The 17597-nt window shown below is 41.1% G+C and overlaps 1 protein-coding gene across 4 annotated transcripts in view; it reads right to left on the minus strand.

Annotated features, from left to right (window-relative positions):
- PTPRB (protein tyrosine phosphatase receptor type B) overlaps nt 1–17597 on the minus strand; it is a 77457-nt gene that overhangs the window by 57610 nt on the left and 2250 nt on the right. For 3 of the 4 annotated variants that reach the window (XR_005954950.1, XM_041465583.1, XM_041465585.1), the window contains exons 3-4: nt 9508–9746; nt 4040–4316 (exon numbers count right to left, since the gene is read on the minus strand). Coding sequence is in view for 3 of the 4 variants with exons in the window: in XM_041465583.1 (XP_041321517.1) it covers nt 4040–4316; nt 9508–9746 (516 nt within the window). In the remaining variant the exon portion in view is untranslated. Of the gene's footprint in view, nt 1–4039; nt 4317–4489; nt 4751–9507; nt 9747–17597 lie in introns of those variants that run through there. The other variant, XM_041465586.1, reaches the window with a different exon arrangement.

A 17597-nucleotide genomic window follows, 5' to 3' on the forward strand; every position in this document is an offset into this window, starting at 1 on the left:
ATAAAGACTTTTCTGAGTATCAAGTAAAGATGGTTGATTTCATTGTCTTTACTAAGCACAAATATCCATTTCTTTGGGGTGATACGCAAGTTAGAGAATCTTTAAAATACGGTTATTTATTTTCTTCTTGCACTCTGTCTTTGAAATGATGATCATAACCATTACATGATTATAGATGATAGGATTATACAGCCCATAGTTAGAGCCATGTCACGTGTTGTTCCTACAGATGGCTAATAAATCAAATTTGTCCCAAATAACTTGAAATGTACAGGGGTGAACACATGGCCTGGGTATGCTTCTGGCATTTAGAGAGTTACATATTACATTGAAAAACCACTCTAACAGTCTGTGTTTTGGAAGATAAAATTCTATCTTATTTTCATTCAAATATTTAATGGATTTTCTAACAAAAATTATTTACCTGTAGTTCTCTCAGAACAGAAGGCTGGATTGGATAGTAACATAATACAGCGCTGCAATATTTTTGTAGACAAAGATTCTGAAAATGGCATTTATAAGTCTATTTTTGGAGACATAGTTTGAAAGTGGGGTAACTGTCAAATTGTTTTCCATGTCTCTCTAGACCAGTATCTCAAATCTGTATTTCAATTCTGAATTGAAATTTATAAATTTAACTGTAATTTAGGATCTATTCATATACTACTGTTTTTAACTAGACCTAATCATTAATTGAAATATAGTTATACTGGTGCATAGACATTTGGAGATTTGAGAACTTAAAATGTATCTTGTAATCGGGAAAGACAAAATCCTACCATCTTTTGCCATACATCAATTCTTAATCAGAGAAACAGTTTTACTGAGAAAACAAAGAATATAACATGAAAGGACTGACAAGTGCATATCCCAGCTTTACAATGTCAGCAGCATGCTGACTAGTTGTATGGTTTTATGTGCTGTTTAATGTATATATATATCTTAGAAGAACCCCAATAAATTGAAAATACTAGTATGAAGCAAATATGCATACTTGTGCCTACTAACGTTTGTAATCTCAGTTTTGCAGTGGAAAATTTATCTGTAGTTCAGAGCTGATAATTGTGTTATCAGCTTTTTCTTTCTTTCCTATTCTACCAAAATAGCACAAATGTCCCCACTGTGTGTGTTTCCATGCCTATGTATACATGGCTCATGAAGTGCATATGTGACTGTATTTTCCATCATTTTGGATGACCTGTTTTAATTCTGCTCTACAGGATTAAATACTTGCTGTTTTAAATTTACAATCCACAGATCAAAATTTCTTGAGTAAAGAGAGTCACTTTAAAGGACTAGTGTGGATTCTTGTACCACTATTTCATACATCATTAAACTTTAGATCTATGTATCCACAAGTGAAATAGAAGCTGCTTCTTCACGAAAAGATTCACAAGGGTGAATCTGGTGTTACTTGAGAGTTTATGGAATCTTCTCAAGCTGCACAATTATTCTATTGGAATATCAAACTTGCAAACAACATAGACCATGATTTTAATGTGACATTAGATACTCAAAAGGCCAATATGGTCCTCTCCAAGCTTTTACATTATCACTGCAACTGTGGGATGTATTATTCATTGCTTTCACCATGAGTTCCTAGTCATAAAAGATCACATTCAAAATTTAGCCAAATATTTTGGATTTTATGTGCTTAGTTACTCAAGTACTCTGTATAAGAAATGATGAAAACTATACTCAGAACTGGCACACAAAATTTTTTACAGGATTGAATATGAGCAAAAAGCTAGTTTCTGAACTAGGTACATAAACAAACCTGTGACTTTCTCACACTTTCTCATGTGTATTTATTGTATCAAGATGATACAAATGTTCAAACATCATTTTGCCAAAATAAAACACATGAGATGGGATTCCTTTTACTTCAACCACCTACACTTCAGCTTCCTGGTCTAACCCAGCTTCCTTTGATAGCCAGTGGAGAAAGCACCTTCAATGGACAGCTTAGCCCATTTTCCTTAGAAAAAGAGCTCAGGAAGGGAACCTCACCGAGTACCAAGGTCAGACATTGTGGTTTTAGATGGCCTTTAGATGCCTTATTGATAACTCAGTTCTACTACCATTGAAATTGGTGGAAATTTCGTTTACAATATGGCTGGAAAGACTACTTATACTTCCATATTCACAGGACAATTTCCAGGAACACATGCCTATAGACATTCAGGCTCAGTAGATAGTAAACTAAAACTACTGTAATCAACTTACAAAGAACAGGTGAAAAAGAGCTGCCATGAAATTGGTTTAAAATGCTGCCCCTAGTGGAAACATAAGAGGAATAATCCTCCCTCATTCTGCATTGAAAAGCTTAGTATGGACAATACAACGTGGGTTGTTCGCAGGCATAATTTACAAAAAAAAAAAAAAATTTGGTGCTAATTGTGTATTTTGAACACCATCAAGCAATTTAACTCAAGGAAAGCAAGGAACCACAGAGCAATCTGAGTAGCTTTCTGCAGGAAACATTCATGGCTCCTCTATTCTTATTTCATGCTTTTGACTGATCTTTGTTATCCAAAATCCAAATGTAAACCTCACTTTAAACTATGGTATACCAATTATCAGTATTTCAACTTGAACTTTAATCAGACTTTTCACTTTGATGTCAGCTACATAATATGACTCTAACGATCAGCTGTTGCCAATCACTTTCATCGTACAGCCTTGAAAAATCTATTTAGTGACAAAAAAGTCATAAATAGCACATACAGGCTTCTGTGTTAATGGTTATGCATTAATCATAATGTGTTCTGGAGTGGCATCTTCTCACCTTCCATGCAAGTGTTCAATAATAGAACTTTGCTACACAGAAATTATGGTGATTTATACCTGTCTCTCTGATAATGGTTGATCTATTACTTCAATTTTTAAATTACAAGTCATCAATATCAATAGTAAAAACAATCAGCACGATGCACAACAAATTTAAATCACTGTCTGCATAGAAACCATTACTCATTTTTACCAACTGACATGACTTGTGCTTAGTGTATAGCTATCACACCAGCTGACTTGGATTTTTTTAAACTTGAGTTACCACAGCAAATTAATGGAGAGTGTTTAGTGCATTTGCATGGTTAATGCAGGAAAAAGGTTCTGACAGAAAGCAACACCTCTGAACAGGTAATTGTGAAGTACTTGGCTGTAATAATTCTTCAATATTAATATTAAGTACCCCTCTAAAACTAACAGCTTAGGAGCAAATCAGAGAGGCATTTAATGATGGACTTTATTTAAGACATCTTTGTTTTGGGTCTTGAACTACTACGTTTAAGAGGTTGAACAGTACTATATTTTATTATCTTCAAAAAAGCACAAATACAGGTAGAAAGAGGCCAGTTGTGCCACTGCAGCTGTTGTCATTCAATATTGTCCATTGCTTCACAGCTGAACTGTTCACATGCCCAGACAAATACGAATGTAGAAAGGGGGCTTTCCTTGGCAGCCCTCTGCCAGACTGCTGGACCATTTTTACAGCCAGTCATGGATGTGTCACTGGAAGTGCTCTGTGCACAACTGCATTCATAACACCTCACTGGTGATATCCAAGGAAAACATATAAGAAGGAAGTTTCAGCCTTACTTTCTCACTTTTAGACCCTGATAAGACAGAATAAAAGTATGGAAATGGGCTGAAACAGTAAGTTATCCTTAAAGAATATTTACCTGTTATGAAATAGATTGTATTTTAAATACAGTAAATAAACTGAGGAACTATGACAACAATGTATTTACATGAACACAAAGGATGTTATGGGCTACTACTACAAAAACCTTTTTTTAAACTTAATATCCTCATAGCACCTTCTTCTTTCAAGTCTGCTGGGTTAACTGTCAGCAGGAGTTACTTCTGGCAGTGGGCTACAGAGAACTCAAGCACAGGGCTGCTATGTTCAGCAAACACTGTCCACTTGCAGTAGCTGTAAATGCTTCGCTCTCCTCCTCCTCTCGGAGCCGGCCGAAGGAAGGGGAGGAAAAGGAAAAGCCCGGCGTCCCTCCCCGCGCACCTGCCGCGCCCGTACCTGTCTGCAGGGAGATGTTGAGAGCCTCGCCGCCGGCGAGCGGCTCGATGCGCAGGTGGTACCATGTCCCGGCCTGCAGGCCCCGCAGGGTGCAGCCGTAGGTGCCGTTGCCCGCGGGGGCGGGCTGGCAGCCGGCCGCCTCCCCGTCCTCGGAGCGCCCGCTTAGGCTGAAGTTGCAGGCGCGGCCCGCGGCGCCCCAGCGCAGCCGAACGCTCTGCCCGGCGACGCTCCGCTCCGTCAGGTTGGCGCTGCATCCCGCCGCCTGCTCCGGCGCGGCCTGCGGAGAGCGGGGAGAGCTCTGAGAGACCCGCCAGTACCCCCGGGCTCAGCCCGCAGCCCCGTCCCCGCGCTGTGCCGGTGCGGGGCGAACCTGCCCGTCCGTGTTCCCCAGGCTCGCCTGCGACTTGCGAGGGACGACCCTACACCGCGCCCCTCCTCCCGGCCGCTCACCTTGGTCAGGGCCAGCGCCGTCCAGAGGGCGAATCCTGCTCCATAGCTCAGCATCGCCGATAGTTTTTAACGCAAAAAACCCTCGCGGGGAGGGGAAAAGGGGAAGGGACGGCGGAGTTGGGGTGGGGGCGTCCGAAGAAGCGAAGTGGCGGCGGCGGGCCCCGGGGGCCCCCGCTCCCCGCCGGGCTCCGAGCCCTGTGCCGGGCCGCCCGCCTGCTGCATGCGCTCGGGGCTGCCCCGGCCGCCGAGCCGCCTCCCTGACACCGGCGTGGGGTGGGGGGGCTGCCCGCCCGCGGCTGAGGAGGAGCGGAGGAGGCGGGGGAGGCGGCCGCCGCTTCCCACGCTGCCATTCTGACCCGGGCTGACTCTCCCGGAGCCCTTCCCGCCGACTTCCGCAATCAAGAGGCGATTTCCTCGCGTCTCGCTGCGGGGGGCGAAGCTCGGCGACTCGGGACCTGCCGCCCACCGGGCAGGCGACCGGGCCCGGGGTGCCGCCCCTCTCTCCTTAAGGATCCCACCTTCCTCCCGGCTCCTCTCCCACCCCACCGCTCTTCCTTCCTCGCTGCTTCCTCCTCCTGTCGGTTTTCCCCCGTGTCTTGTCTTCCCAAGCGTTCCCCCCGGCGCACGGGGCCCTTCGGCGGTGCCGCTGTTGTGGAGCGGCACTCTTGTCTCAAGCTGGCTGCGCCTCACCTGGCGCTGCCTTGCCATGTCTCATGGCTGCATCGCCTCACAATGTCTTCTTGCCTCTACCCCACCTCTGCCTTGTCTCATGCTCGTCTTGCCTCATTCCCACCTTGCCTCCTGTGGCTCTTTCTCCTCCTGCCTGCCACTCCTCTTGGCCACCTCGCCTCATGCTTGCTTCATTCCATGGCCACCTCACCTCACATGCCTGCCCTCCTCACACCTGCCACCCTTCACAGCTGTCTCTCCTCCTGGCCCACCCTCGTGTTGGCCTCAGCTATCAGTAACCCTCCACACCACTCCAGCTCCCACGCCCCAAACTCTGATGTTTTTAAGGGTTAACTGTAGACCACCAAGGCCTCCATTCTCTCGCTGGCCATGTGGCACTGCGACCAGAGGCCTTGCGTCCAGGAGAGTCCAGCCGAGCCCAGCTGAGCTCCTGCCTGCAGCAGCAGAGTCTGTCTGTGAGCGGCCCAGTAATCTCTTTTCTGTTTCAACTTGTGTTTCAACTTCCCACATCCCCCGAATAACTCCCAAGCTAAAATTGCACACGCCATGGAAAGCAAGAAAGCCTCCCTGTTTTCAGACTGCACCAATAAAGCTGTGTGCAACCCTGAGTTGGCTACTGCCAAAATGAAAACTTTCCATTTCTGTCATGCATACCCATTTCCTACTTGCTTACATTTCAGCCTCTGAGAATTTGCATGTAAGTGTGTACATGGGGAGACAGAGAAGAAGTGTAGACAGAAGCATTTTTGCACCTTCAGATATTCAAATACACAATAGCAGCCATGGAGTGAATTTGGGGGTGCACAAAAGAGAAGGAAATGGACATTTACTTTCTTCAACGGAAATGGTATTTTTCTGCATCTTTCTGTACTGCATTATGTGTGTGGGATTTTAACTTTTAAAAGCAGTACCTCAAGTAAATTCAACACCATCTCTGTATCACTTTTGCCCTCTTTGAGGGAGAAAAAGGTTCTAGGTTCTACAAACATTAGTCTGCCTTCTAGGGGAGCTGCTGCTCTAGGATTTTTCTGGGCACTAGCCTGTCAAGTAAGAACAAATATCTGAAAAACCTTAGCTCTCCTTCTGTTCTGAAATAAAATGTCTGAGCGCTCAAGGGTGTTACCTGCACCTACAGAAAACTTCATCTGTCCCAGTAGAGCTCCGTGCCTGGTCCTAGGGACATGGTAGTGAAAGTGTTGTGCTGTACTTTGCAAAGCTGAGGGTAGTTAACAACTTTATGATCACTGCCTTAAGTGACAACATAAATCTGTTTTGATTATTATACCACAGAAGAAGATCTCCTTTGGAAGAGATGTTTTACATACTTCAGACAGAAGGAGGAACCAAACCCCAAAGAGCTAGCACAGGGATAATCATACCATTGATAGGAAACACAAGGTGTGTTTCTTAGACATAAACTGGGACTAAAATGACATAGATGTCTTGTAGTCATTTAAGGTGAGAGTTTTGCAGTGTGATTTCTTCTTTAGGTGATTGTGATTTTTGGGCTTAACAGCATAAACCACACCAATAATTTTCCAGCACTGGAGAAGTGCAAATCTGAAGGCTTGTTGTGATGTTTGAATTACTTCAAATCCCTCTCTAAAAATTAAAACATTCAGGATAACCTGCCTTTTCTTGAAAAGGAGCTCACATTATTCTAGGGATTTTTGAAAACATCCATGACCTGAATTTCCAGGGAAGATATAATTTGGATATTTAGATGTAAGTTGTTTAAGTAGATGTAATAGGTAAAGGAAAAAGAAGCATAATCAACACTGCAAACATAAAATTCAGGAAAAAAATGGAACCTACCACAAGTAAAACTTAAAGACTTTGGAAATAAATACCTGTTTGTCTCTTCTAGCTAGCATAAGATCATTTGTGAGGGAAAATTTTATTACGGCTTCTCAGGAGTGCTCATAATTCAGAAGATCCTACTTTATTACTCTTATTCTTGCTATCATAAAATGTTTACTTTTCTGTATTAGTCGGAAAGTACTGGTTTATTACAGGTTTTTACTCCTTCTGTTATCCAGCAAAAGTTGCTACATGGGTAAGGTCTGACACAGATGTCTATGCCAGTACTGAAATAAAACATGAGGGGTCCATCATTCACTGGTGGCAATATATTTATATAGAATAGCCAACATAATGCAAGTAATTATTTCTAGACTAGTAGTGAATATATGGGCTTTTAGTAAATCAGCAGTCGCACAGCCTTTAACACTTCTGACCTGTGTGGCAAGCCAAGAAACTAATTAAACTGAAAAAAGAACTGGAAGTGAGTTTTGGGAGTTGCCGGACGTGTCTCTAATAGCAGGCTCCGAAGTCCCTTTCAGACACTTTCCCAAGGTTTCCTGACTTTTTTTTTTCTTTTTTCTTTTTTTTTTTTTTTTAACACCAACCGCTCTGTCTCTCTAATCAAGAGGAAATGGGCTTTGCATAGCTTTTGTCATGGATTCAAAGTGCAAGCTGCAGTTTTACTTGAAATCCAAGGCAGCTCTAAACCAAACATTTTGTTCAATTGAAATGTCACTATTGTCCCCCCCAAAATGGGTATGTGCACAGCCAAATAACAACATGGCTTTACTTCTGCAAACAAGAGGTCCCAGCCTGAGCAAACGCAGTTCATAGAAGGTATTGTCTTCCTCACAACAATACTCAGCACTTAGTCTGTGTTTTCAAAGTATTGTGTTAAATCCAGTTAATCCTTTAAACATCCCTGAAGTTTGACAAAAAAATGTTTTTAACTCCACTCTAAAGACTGGGAAACGGAGAGGGAGGCCAAAGATTTTAAGTTTGTATGTCTAAATTTGTATATCTAGATTCAAATGTCCAGAGCCAGCTTTCAAGAGAAATATTACTCTTTCTGACTACTGATTTTTTTTCATCGATATGCTTAGACAGCTTATCATCACAATTCTGGTTTGAATGTTCTGACCTAAGCAGCTTGTTCAGTGCAAATGATGTGATTCAGGAGGTGAAGTGGAGAAGAAACACAAGAGGCAGTAGTTTCTGTTAAAATGGTGCCATTTCTCTTGCTTTGGTGAAAGGATTATGTAGTAGTAGTGTTGGAGGCCATTTGGGTAATACCTGTTTTTATAGGACATTTCCATTTGGAAGGAACAAGTATTCTGTGCAGGAGGTATGCAAATTAATAGAGGGCATGAGGAAACAAGCTCAGCCTGCATGCACTGAGACAGAAAGATGATATTTAGAAAGAACTGCATCAGTTGTGGAATGGGGTGCAGTGTGCCCATCCTTCGCTCATTCCTTCCCCTCATCAGCATCAGAACAGCAGTGTTGGGGTCCATAAACCATCAAGTTTGTGGACCCTGACGCTCTGTCCCCAGCCTTCACAAACATAAAACACATTTCTTAGTCTTATCCACTTCAACACACAGTAGTAACTGAAGTGTTTGCCTGCCCCAATACATTGTGTGTAGTGTGGTCCCCTGGAAGATAAGCCACAGGGAATTTAGGGATTTTCAGTTCTAAACCACTATGTGATAATAGTGATACAGGGACCAATAATGTCCTGCATGCTTTAGTTCTAACTGCCTGTACACATTTTGCCAGTGGTAATTCCAGATTTGCTCTCACATTACTGAACTGAGTCTTGCAGAAAAGGAAGACTGGAAATTGATTTGGAGCAAATGGCCTGCCATGTGCCCCTTGTACAGCTGGGGCTGGCAGCCCCATTCACCTTCTCTGGCAGGGCGGTTGGTGGCCGGACAGAGCAGAGACCAAGAAGTGTCTGTGTGTTTCCACTCTGCCTATCAGCCAGTAGATAAGCTGACCATGACCAAGGCCAGGATTCCTTTTGAGGCCAGTTAAAGCATTTGGATTTCTCTTGCTTTGATCTGTAAACAATGCATGTAATTATCTGTAAATAAGGGTATTGCATACTGTAACTCTTAGCATGTAATTAGAGCTAGACCCTCACATCATGCAACAAACAATACCAGAGCCTGAGTCACAGTGCAGATACCCAGGCTTCTGTGGGTCCTGCCACATCCAGGAGCTTTCCATTGCTTCTCACACATCCTGATAATTTCCCTTGTACTTCTCCCAGTGCAACATGTATACCAAGATTAGTCTGTATAGAAGAGCCAGATTTTTTCTGCAGCTATGCTTCTAGCAAAGGACACTGTCAGCATGAACATCAAAACAAAGCATCCCACCAAAAAAAAGAACAAAGCTTAGTCCTTTAGCTATTTTTTTTCAGATTTTGGTTTGTTGTTTTTTTAAGCCCACTTGTAATAGCTATCAGGCTCCACAGAGTGGAGCAGGCTTTATAAAAATCAGTAATTCTTCTCTCTTACCTCTTCTGTAGTGCTAGAGTATTGAAAAGTGGTTGTTGGAATCCAGGCTTTCTCTGTTACTGCAGATTTCAAGTCAAAGTAGAGGTTTTCAATGGGATTTTTACTGAAGTGTTCAGTCACATTTCTGATGAACATCTCTGTGCTACTCTTCAACACATTTTCAGGCCTAGAAGTAACGGCATTTGAAGACGAGGGTGTAGTTCTAGTACTCCACACAGAAGTGTCTGCATCTTGGAGATCTAAAACAAACAAAGGAAAATTATTAAAATCACCTCAACATTTTTATAAACAATTCATTAGATTCAATAAATGTGGCTGATACAACTTCCAAGTAGTTTAAGTGCACCTGTCAGTTCTATAGGTTCTTTGCTTTCAGTGCAAAGATGTTTTTTCATCAATACCAAAACCTGCAAAACACAACCAGAAAAAAAATAATGTCCCTGAACATTCATGCCATTCATTTTAAATATATTTTAAATCACTGTCAGTGATTCTGAAGGGAAGAGAAAGGTTGTACTTTGGGCAATTTTTTTCATTTGCAACTTTTCCACTTGCTTGTATCTATCAAATGGCACACAGTACCAGCTTTATATTGTCAGCCCTCTCCCCTCCTTTCTAAGTGCATGGGCTGGATTCACATCTGCCTTTTGTTGGTGTAAGTTTAAAACATGGCTTTGTTCAGTATAATTTTTCAAGATGATTTTTTCAAGATTTTGTTTTCTCAATGTATGTGTTCAAGTTCCTTGTGCCCACATGAACATTTCTCTTGCTTTCTAAAATCAGTCCTGTGCTGACCCCATGCTAGTCCCTGACTGCTGCCTTCCCAAGGCTCAGCTAATGATCTGTCACTTAACTGAAGTACCTGTAAATATGGCAGTGGGTTCACTTTTTTAGTCACGTATCCTTCAGAGAAAGCCAAAGTTGCAATTAGAGCTCAGGAAAGATTTTACTACACATTTTTCCTCCACATTTTCATGGCTCTTCCTCCCCATTGGTATGTATTTAATATCCTTTCTTTGTGGCAGCGAGGGCAGGGTTCAAGCTGTGGTGGCCTCTACATCTGGTAGCATCACATTTCAGCTAAACTGTTGGAATTACTCACTGGCCCCTTCTCACAAAAAGCTGCCCAGCCATTGCTGTAACACAGCTAGTGTGTATTGGCCCGATGCCCAAGACACTTCGTCTGTCCTTGAACTGGGGTCTGCAGCATGACAGAACCTTGTTTTGCTGCTGAACCACTGGGCTGGTTGCCATTTATAACAATTTTAGCTCACAAATCCTTTAAAAACAAAGTAATGACTGGGTTAAATTACAGCAGAAGCTTTCAAATGCAATTACTTGGTGTGCAATTATGATGTCTTAGCTGGGCAATGTGTGATTATCTCTTACCCAAAGGTGCAGTGGGTGAGCATCCCCAAAATCAACATTATCAGTTCTTTTGTATATGTGTAAATATATAAGTTAACATGTTTATGTAAAGAAATTTGCAGCACTCTGATTTGCACAGAAAAGTGAGATTGTAAACCCTAGTAGGGGACATTTCCATGCAAATGTTTGCTGTGTTTGACAGCACAATGGGTTCATCTGGTACATGGTTCTGGAATTTTTTGAAAAGTAGTGGTTTACTGAAATGGGTTGGTATCCACAGTAGATATTTTCCTTCCTTTTATCTATTTGTGCTTCTCTGGAAATAAAACAAAAAATTCCAAGTCTCCATTGAATTAAAAAAAAAGTTGATTAAATATTTTTCCAAATCAAGGCAATGAAAAAAATACTACAGATCTAATTCTTCTCTCACACTTGTGCAAAGGGTTTCATCAAAATCTCAGGTCTCGTCCAACTCTGCATGATCATCTTCATGCTGCTGCTTTTGCATAACCCCCCGTAGAGAGCCTGAGGCACAGAGTCTGCTGTGGTCCCATGTCACATACCTTCATGGTTCCCAGCACAAGGACAGGAACCGTGTGCTCAGGTTGTCATCAGGTGCTGCAACAAACCCATTAGCTGACAAAAGTCCAGACTTAGTCTAGATTCCGTGACAGTCATTGTTCCTGGAGATACTCTATTTGTTGTGGGTCTCTGAAATTCTACAGTAGGCAACTAGAAATCCTAGCCCTGAGGACTTGGAAGGAGCTCTTTGCCTTTCAGATATCTCTGAGATATCTCTCTCCTACTTCAGCAGGAAGTAGAACTTACTGATAGAAAGACAGCAAAAAAAGGGTATATCTGCAGTCAGCAATCTCTTAGGAAAAAAGGCCACGCAACTGGGTTTCTAAATATGTATTTACACACCCAATGTGAAAACACACTAAAAAAAAAATTCTTTGCTTAATTTACAGAAAAATAGCAGTGATTCCAGCAGGAAGGCATTTGCATTCCAGTGCAATTGTGTTTTAGGAAAGCTGCTCCTCCATAAAAAGGAAGCTGGTGCTGCCAGTAACATTTATGGGACTCAGCAGCCAGGGGGTAACTGGCATTCTTGGTGCAGGAGCTGAGGGGAGAGCTCAACAGTCCTGGAAGCAAAACACTTGGTCCTCAGAGAAGTTCCACCATCCCACAGAGGATGAACAAGTATTTGGTCACTGCATGACCCAACCTTTCATATTAAGCTTTGGGCTGCTCTGGGTTTCCAGCTAAAGGATCTTTCCCAGAAAATACGGGTTACAGTCTGTTACCTGTAACCTGTGGATAGAAGTGACTTGTGTACAGAACTATGCCATACTGGAACTACAGATATATGTACCAGTATTTTCCATATATCCTACAGTGGACTGACTAATGGGGTTCATATCTGTTACCCATTTTAAGAAAGTCAGAATCCATGTTTATATTCTAAGTAAAGCCACTACTGTGATCCTAGCATAAGGACCCTCATAGCCTTTCTTCAGTAGCAGGCACTCAAAAAAAGAAAACTGCGTATTATAAGGCCCATGTAGCATATTTCTACACAACTTGAGTTCCGAATTTTTGAACCAGAAAAAACTCACCTCCTCTCTGGACATTTGTGAAGTACACAGAAATCTCAACAGTGGTATTTTTCAGATGTGTTTAGCATTGTTCCAGCAGCCTCTTTGGAAATCAGTCATAAAACTGTTCTTGGGAATAGGACAGCAGCACAGGCACTGATGTTGATCACTAGTGGCTGCATGATATACAGTGTGTGAACATAATGTTGTAATAATCAGTAGCACACCCAGGAGAAATGGTGATGTTCTAAGTGCACATTTCATCCACAGAGTGTACTGCAAACCACATCCATCCGCACAGCAGCAGGCTGCTGACAAGGAAGGGACTTCCATACGTTTGCATGTATGAATAGCAAAAGTGCTATTGCACTTTTGTTAGTTGTCAAGAGCTGAGAACTCTACAGTGGTGCTTTCAGCTTTAGCTGAGCTGGCACAGTGCAGCTTTCTGAAATAGTTCACATTGTACTGATCTGGCTACTTTATTAGAACACAGTTTCAGAAAACTAAGGCAAAACTGCTAGTGAAACATAATTGAATCAGATATGTAGTGTATAAGATACAAAATACTCCATAAAACTGCATCTAACTCTCTGCAAGACTTGAAACAAGAATGGGCTCCTTTAAGTTCTCTTTATGTGCAGGACAAAATGAGTTATCTTTTTACCTGTCTAACTATTTGTAAATAAAAGAAGCATAATTCAGATTTCTGTTGTATGTTGGAGTATGAAAGAAAACCAAAATCCTCTGAATGTCCTTTCTTTCCCATTCAATGTGACTTTTAAAACCTGCAAAGTCTCTGCTGCTTGAAAATTTTTTCTTCGTTTATTTGGATGTTGTAGAAGTTACTATCATTTGTATCTTATGTCAGAGAGGTTGAATGTCTCCAAACTCCAGTCTAATTCTGAGCTGCTCTTTTATCTGCTTGTTTTTGGAATGCTGAAGTAGCCACTGAAAGGTTCTTTCAGCATCAGTGGTAGCAGAACATCCATATAACTATGATGATAACACCATTGCTGTACCAGCCCTATTTCTGACACTATGGGTAGTTCCAGCTCACCCTGAAGTGGATTTTTGGTCACTGGAAGGGACATCTAGATTCCACTAACTCCATGGATTACACCTCTACTGAAGAGAGCTCAGATACTCAGGAATTACAGACACCTAGGTCTTGGCTCAGTTGCCTAAACCTAGTGGAATCTGAACTGCCCTAGGGCATGTGAGGCATTTGCCCAGGCTCTCATAACACTTATGGGAGACCTGTGTCTTTCTGGGCTGGCAGCCAGAGATCAGGTGGAATATTGTGGAGCACCTCAAATGACAAAAAGCACCTCGTTGAGATAAGTGAAATAATCCCTTCCTTCAGACACCTACATTTAGACACCTGAAAGTTCAAACCCACTACAGCTTCTACATGAAGGTCCACACAAAATAAAGGGAGAGAATGTAATAATGAAAAATACCAGCAAAGTTGTTAGCACTAGCAGGAGATGAAACATAAAGCAGGACATGCCTGATTGCTCTGGGAAGCTGTGCCTATTGTTCCATTTTTTTTTTCCTCTATGATAGTAGTTGAGCTGGTTTTGTTCTATATTCTTTGTGCTGTGACTCATTGAGGCTTGAAAATTTACAAAACCCAAGGACCTAGGCTACACTGCAGATTTCTCCCTTTCTTTTTAGAAAATCTAAACCTACATTTATCTTTGAGCTTCTATCAGTATGCTACTGGATTTTGTACAAAGTCTTGTAATTATGTCCAAGGATCTGACATTGATGCCTCTCCTTATCCAGGTGGAACTCAGGTGAGGTGGTCAGCCATGTATTTGTTTGACCCAAGAAAGAAGATTCAAGTAATTTTTGATATTTCATGGGTTCACATAGATGTTAGCAAACTCTTATACTTACAACAACATATAAAATAACTTGGAGAGATTAAAATGAATTTCAGTGGATGTCTTTTAGGAAAAATGTTTTAGGTCATCTTAAAGGTGGAATGAAAATATTGGTTATCACTATTCTAATTTATCCTGAAGAAATTTGTAAAAGTTATACACACAAAAAATTACAACTGGTAGTGAACTTAAATATGGATTATTGCAGTATCTACAAACACTAAAGGTGTGGAAAGCTTGAAGCCTAAAGATATTTAATTCACATTATTTCAAAAAGAGGTAAGAGTTTCTGCTTTTTCTGTGCTTCTGCCACCTTTCTTTGGTGCTTTTCCAACTTCTCAAGAGTCCCAAGAAGATACATGTCTCTTCCCTTCCCATGTTCTGCAGTTCCTAGTGCTGCTCCAGTGGTTCAGAGCATGCTTGGAGTGTGCACTGCTCTGGTCTCTTCTGCACTCCATCTCAGCCACTGAAGCATCAGCAGTGGGATGTGAACTTAATTAGCTGAAGTTCTGATTATGAAGCAGCTAAACTGAAAGGGGGATAAGGGGAAGAGAGAAGCTTATGTGAAGGAAATGACCCGAATTAAGAACCAAGGCTAGAAAAGGAAAAGGAACAGCATGAATGTCAGATGGCCCATCAGACTTCAGCTCAAACCTGGTGTCTGGTATTTTGTCTATTTCAGGCTGGAAACAAACAAGAGACAGAAAGATGTTCTAGTTGTTTTTGAATTCCTTGTCCAACATCTTTTATATCTTTGTAGATCCCACTATGGTTCTTCAGTGCTTGGCACACAACTGTAACTAAACCCTCCACAAAATCAGCTACTCTTTTTGAATGTCTCGATATCCACAGCTCTAGGGTTGTCCCTACCATGTATGATATGACAGAAGAGAAATGCAATGAAGAGCATCATATTACAGAACAGTTAGTGTCACCTTCTGTATCCAGACTGCTCTACAGCCCGTGTGACTGTCTCTAGAGCTCCAAGCATAGCTGCAGCATACAGCTTGGCCTTGTGTCTCCTCATTTGAAGTAATTCCCTACTTAGTAAATAATTTTTGGTTAGCAGTGGTTTTGAGGTTTGCTGGTAATATTCAACATGCCACATAGCATTGAATTGGTTCTTAATTGGATATTTTATTGAAATTATCCTACCAGAACAAAAGAAGCTTGTAAGAATTGCTTATGCAGCTCAGGAGTGACATCAGTGTTAACCTGTCAGCACTAATTTGTTTACCATTAATAATGCTTAGCATTATGGAAATTTTTTCTATCTGCCCAGAATGTCCTCATGAATTTGGTGGGAAATTAAGTCTCACTTTCTCAAGGGATACTGATACCTTATGAGCATTCTTCATGTTAGCTGTTTCAGCTGAAGGCCAGATTCAAATGAGTTTGTGTGAGAAGGACTACTTGCTGCTATTGTGGGAATCTGTAGGATTAGAGTTTTTTAGGAAAGTTGGGAAAAAGAAAGGTTGGGAAAAAAAAGTTGCAAAAGGTATATTTTAGTAAATATTTAGAAAGTTAAATATGAGCAGAGATGGGTTACATTCTCAAACTGATCCTGTTTTCCACAAACAGTGATTTAGGTCAGGACTGTTACAAAACATGTAAATCCAAACACATCTCAGATGGCTGATTTGAAAACCAAATCCAAGCTCAGACTTTCCCCAGGCTCAAAAAATAGTGTTTGATATTTGAGTAAGATCCAAAATAAAAGGTAGTTGCAGTTATTGGGTTTGGAGCTCGTACTCTGTCTGGGGTGATGTTTGGGACGCAATTCAGTGAGCTAGTTCTATGCCAAAATAGAACTCTTTTTATGACTACTGTGAAAATAGAGGGTAAATTATAGCAAAATGTGTTAGTGTCTTAGTCAGGAGTAGAAAAACTTACAGCCATTTCAGCTCCAAAGATTTTGCTCAGTTTTTACTACCTTAGCTAAATATAGACCAAATATGTTATTTTAGGCAGACCCACTTCTGCTTGTACTGAAAGCCGATAGATGTTCTTGGAAGACTAATTTTACACATTTAGCATTGAAAATTTTGACATGCATATGGATGCCATGATCAGAATTGGAGGCATTAGATATTGTTCTCATAGTACTTACTACTATTTGAAAAATTAATCTCTTAACACTACTTCCACTTTATGAGCTCCTTATATTCCTAAAATTCTTAGTTAGGTATTGAGGATTATAATATCTTGTTGGTTTTTCAGCAGAGCTTTCCAGAGCTGTCAAAAATAAGTTAAGTAACACTCTTAGAAAGGATTTACAGGCCTGTCTATAGAAAGAATTTTAGGAAAATCAAAGTAAATTCGTTTAAGAACTGAACACAGTAAACAAATGAGAAGGTGCTTTAATATCCCATTACAATTGTCTTAGTGCTTATTGGTCTTAAATTGCTTCTCCTCTGAGGATGATTAAGAAAAGTGTGTATGGTTACTTTAACTTTGTTAGGCCACCCTGCATCCAGCTATTGAAAGGAAATAGCACTACCTGTGCACCTTATCTAAACTGTTCACAGTGTATTTGAATATGCAAGCCATATGCACCCCACAGGACTTCAAATGATTTTGCCATTTTAACCTCTAACATATATGGGAGGGCTGGGATGGCATCATGGACACTCTTCCATTCCCTGATACTGCAAGCTATCCTTTCATACCTCCACTCAGGTGAGTAGTCCTGGCCCTATGAGGAGAGTTCTGCAAGTGCAAATTTGCTGAAAAAATGGTACCCTTCCTTACAATAACTGGGAGTTTAGAAAGAATGAGGATTTGGTTTAAACATTCTGAAAACTTGGACATATGCTACAGTTTTGAGTCATAAAACTTTTTTTTTAACCATGTAATGACAAGAATTAACAGTAAAAAGATGTCTGTAGGTTGTTCTTATTTACTATGAAGAATTGCTTAGTAGTGCACAAGAACAATATTAACAGGTTTGCCAGGAAGGATTGACAATGGGACACTGAAGAAAGCATTATCAAGCAGTATTCAAACCACTGTACCTTTCATTTTGTCATGGATATGGAAACCCACAACTACACAGATATACTGCTACATGTATGTGCACAGACCTTTGCCTTTTAAGGTACTGTTCCAAGAATTTCTGAGACTTTTTATTCAGTTCATTATTCTCAGGATTTTGTGTGTTCTCATGCATATGGCATCTAAGAGCAAAATTACACTGAGTAAACACACAAATATGTAAGCCATGACTGTTCCAATC

Source organism: Pyrgilauda ruficollis, unplaced genomic scaffold (genome assembly GCF_017590135.1).
Source record: "Pyrgilauda ruficollis isolate IOZ18807 unplaced genomic scaffold, ASM1759013v1 scaffold19, whole genome shotgun sequence".
Taxonomy (NCBI): domain Eukaryota; kingdom Metazoa; phylum Chordata; class Aves; order Passeriformes; family Passeridae; genus Pyrgilauda; species Pyrgilauda ruficollis.